This window comes from Panthera uncia, chromosome D1 (assembly GCF_023721935.1).
Source record: "Panthera uncia isolate 11264 chromosome D1, Puncia_PCG_1.0, whole genome shotgun sequence".
Lineage (NCBI taxonomy): Eukaryota > Metazoa > Chordata > Mammalia > Carnivora > Felidae > Panthera > Panthera uncia.
In genome coordinates this window covers 13,120,946-13,124,023 of record NC_064808.1, presented here as the reverse complement: position 1 = coordinate 13,124,023, position 3,078 = coordinate 13,120,946, and the positions used below count along the sequence as shown (strand labels likewise).

At 39.6% G+C, this 3,078-nt stretch overlaps 1 protein-coding gene across 1 annotated transcript; it reads right to left on the bottom strand.

The window, feature by feature from the left end:
- Positions 1-1,710: 1,710 nt before the first annotated feature.
- On the bottom strand, positions 1,711-2,667 carry LOC125911436 (olfactory receptor 5F1). The gene has a single exon (XM_049615299.1). The coding sequence runs from the start codon at positions 2,665-2,667 to the stop codon at positions 1,711-1,713; it is 957 nt and encodes a 318-aa protein (XP_049471256.1).
- Positions 2,668-3,078: the final 411 nt, after the last annotated feature.

Sequence of the window (3,078 nt, the reverse complement as noted above, 5' to 3'; positions counted from 1 at the left end):
ACCTCATCACTGATGAAAATATTGGCCAAAACAAAGCCCAAATACATACACTTCAAATACCCTTCATTAATTTTAGTAAATGACTTACTCAAAAAAAAACATCAAATAAGGCAAAATATAGGGTTCCATCTGTGTTTTTATATAATGAATTTGAATTAAACATTCAACTGAAACAAAAGTCTGAGGGAAATAAAAAAATAGAAAAAGTGGAGAGTATATAGCAAACAAGGAAAAAGCATATTACATTCACGAAGAAGGATATAGTAAATATTATCAAGGACGTAAGACAAAATGGAACGATAAAACACACTTAGTAGAATAATGAGAAGGCTCAATGTTTTACAGTTTAAATTTATTTTGAGCTAAGTAAAATATGTAATATTTGGAACATTTTTACATAAATGCATTAAATAATAAGCAAGAAACTAGAATAATTTAAAAATATGTTTTACAAGTAACTTGTATTAATGAAACAATCAAGATTTAGATAGGAAAAAGATAGTCAATGAATTACAAAGCAGGCAAGATAATTAAGTGATCATCCCTCCCAAAGTTGGAAGCATTTGGAGACACTGTGAAGAAGATTCAAGAAACATAGGAAGGGTGAATTGGAGAGCAGAGCACATGGCCTCACATGCGTATAAATGTGACAGATAAATGCCAAATCTCATAATAACTGGATTTTATCTCTCATTGTTTCAATTTCTAAGTTTTAATAGAAATTAAAGCATTTAAGGAAAGGAATATACTATTATCATTTACTTGTGCAACATCTCTGTCTGATCTATGGATCTACCAAATATCCAGGGCAGAGAAAAGAAAGAGTCCAGTCAATGAGCAGCCAGCTGGTGCAGAAGAATGTGAGCAAACTGCTCAGTCAAGGAGCAAATTGTCTGAGGACAACATGGTCATTGTCTGAAGAGTGCCCTAGGCTGGGAAACCCCTACAGACCTGGAGAGGAAGAGTTCGGTGCATGGGTGTAGAGACCATACCGATGACTCCATGTACACCTGTCTGGGCAAGGTCACTTATGTGGATCTTAGGAAACATTGGAATACAAGCGGGATGACCTGTTTGTGACAGGACACAATGTATGTGATGTCCCAGTTATCATGGACATCACTACTTCTATCATGTACAACTTTAGTGGCAAGGGTAAAGGTCACGGGTAACCTCTGTCTGAAGATTATCCATGTGGTTGTCCCCCATGCAAGCATTGGCACCCATCAGTTTCTAAGTAGCCAATTCCCTGTTTGCCTTCATACTAATAATGCTTACTTTCAAATATTAGGTTAAATTAATTTTATTGGCAAGAGATAGACACATTTTTGAGCTGAAATCCATGAGCTTATTGGAAAGAAAATATGTCAGATTTAAATATTGAATATTGATCTCTCCCTTTGTAACTATGTGTGGATTAAAATACATAGCAGCTGAATGTGTGTATGTGTTATTCTGTTGATGTGTCAGTGAAAGCGAGACAAAGAGGGAAAAGGGCTGGAAATTTTTGAGATGAAAGGAAGTTAAATATGGAATAATTACAAGGAAGTTCTATGGCCTTATGTAAGTTTGGTAATTTACCTTATGCCTCAATGGTTACATATATTTGAACACTATAGACTGTAATTACTCAGAAAATAATCTAAAAAAAACCTGTAGGCTTGAATCAGTCTCTGAAAATCAATGAAATACTCAGTTTTGTTCAGAGAATCAACCAAACAACCATAAAAATGGAGGGATCCTTGTCCTGGTGCTTACGTTCCATAAAGCCTTCTTTACTTCCTCATTCCTGAGGCTATAGATCAGAGGATTTAACATGGGGATCACTATTGTGTAGAACACAGAAGCCACTTTGTCCTGACCCAAGGAGTAACTGGAACTAGGTCTCAGATAGGTATAGATGGCGGTGGCATAGAACAGAGTTATCGCTGTCAAGTGAGAGGCACACGTGGAGACGGCTTTGTGCCTCCCCTGCCCTGAATGCATGTGGAAGACAGAGAAGAGAATGTAGGAGTAGGAGGTGAGGATGATCAGCAGAGTCCCGGCCAGATTCGCACCAGCAAATGCGGAAAAGATACTTTCATTCACGTGTGTATCAGCACAGGAGAGCCTAAAGAGTGGAGGGCTGTCACAGAAGAAGTGGTGAATGACATTGGAACCACAGAATGGCAAGCTGCCTACATAACTCGTGTTAACCATGGAGTTCAAGAATCCTGCCGTAAAAGCCCCTGCTGCCATTTTGAGGCAGGCTGTCCTGGACATGATCAAGGAGTAAAGGAGTGGGTTGCATATGGCCACGTAACGGTCATAGGCCATTAAGCCAAAGAGGATGGCTTCCGTTGTGGCCAAGGCGATAAAGAAGTACAATTGCAGGAAGCAGCCTGCGAAGGAGATGGTTTTCGTCTCTGACAGTAAGTCTGCCAGCATCTTTGGGGTGATGGCGGAGGAGTAACAAACATCCACAAAGGACAGGTTAGCCAGGAAGAAATACATGGGTGTGTGAAGTCGGGAATCAGTGCCGATTAAGAGGATCATCCCAACATTCCCCAAAACTGTAAGGGCGTAAATCCCAAAGAAAAGCAGAAAGAGGATGATCCGTAGCTCCGTGGTGTCTGCTAATCCCAACAGGATGAACCCCTCCAGCGAAGTGTCGTTCTCGCCGCTCATGTGTTGCAAATACAGTTTGCTGAAACTTGCATTAGGTGTCAATATTGCCAATATTGTTTATGGGAAATAGAAATGTGAATGGGGATATTCATGCATCGGAAAGGAAAAAACAACCTAGGGTAGTCCAACACAGTAAATAGAGTGACACAGGAAGTGGAAAATTGGGGGACAAAGAGGTGAGCTTTATGAGCAATTGTCTGTGTGATGTCACTAGTGCAAGGCCACAGACATGTCACTCAAATTCTGTAAAAGCCACCTGTGTTGGTCTATTCTTTCATTCCAGCTAATAGCTGAATTCAATTGATAAATATATCCTTGCTGAAAACTCTCTAATTTTGTGAACGTTTATGGGAGTTTAACTCAGATGTATTTTTTCCCACTCAGGCCCACTCTGGATATTCTTTAGTACCA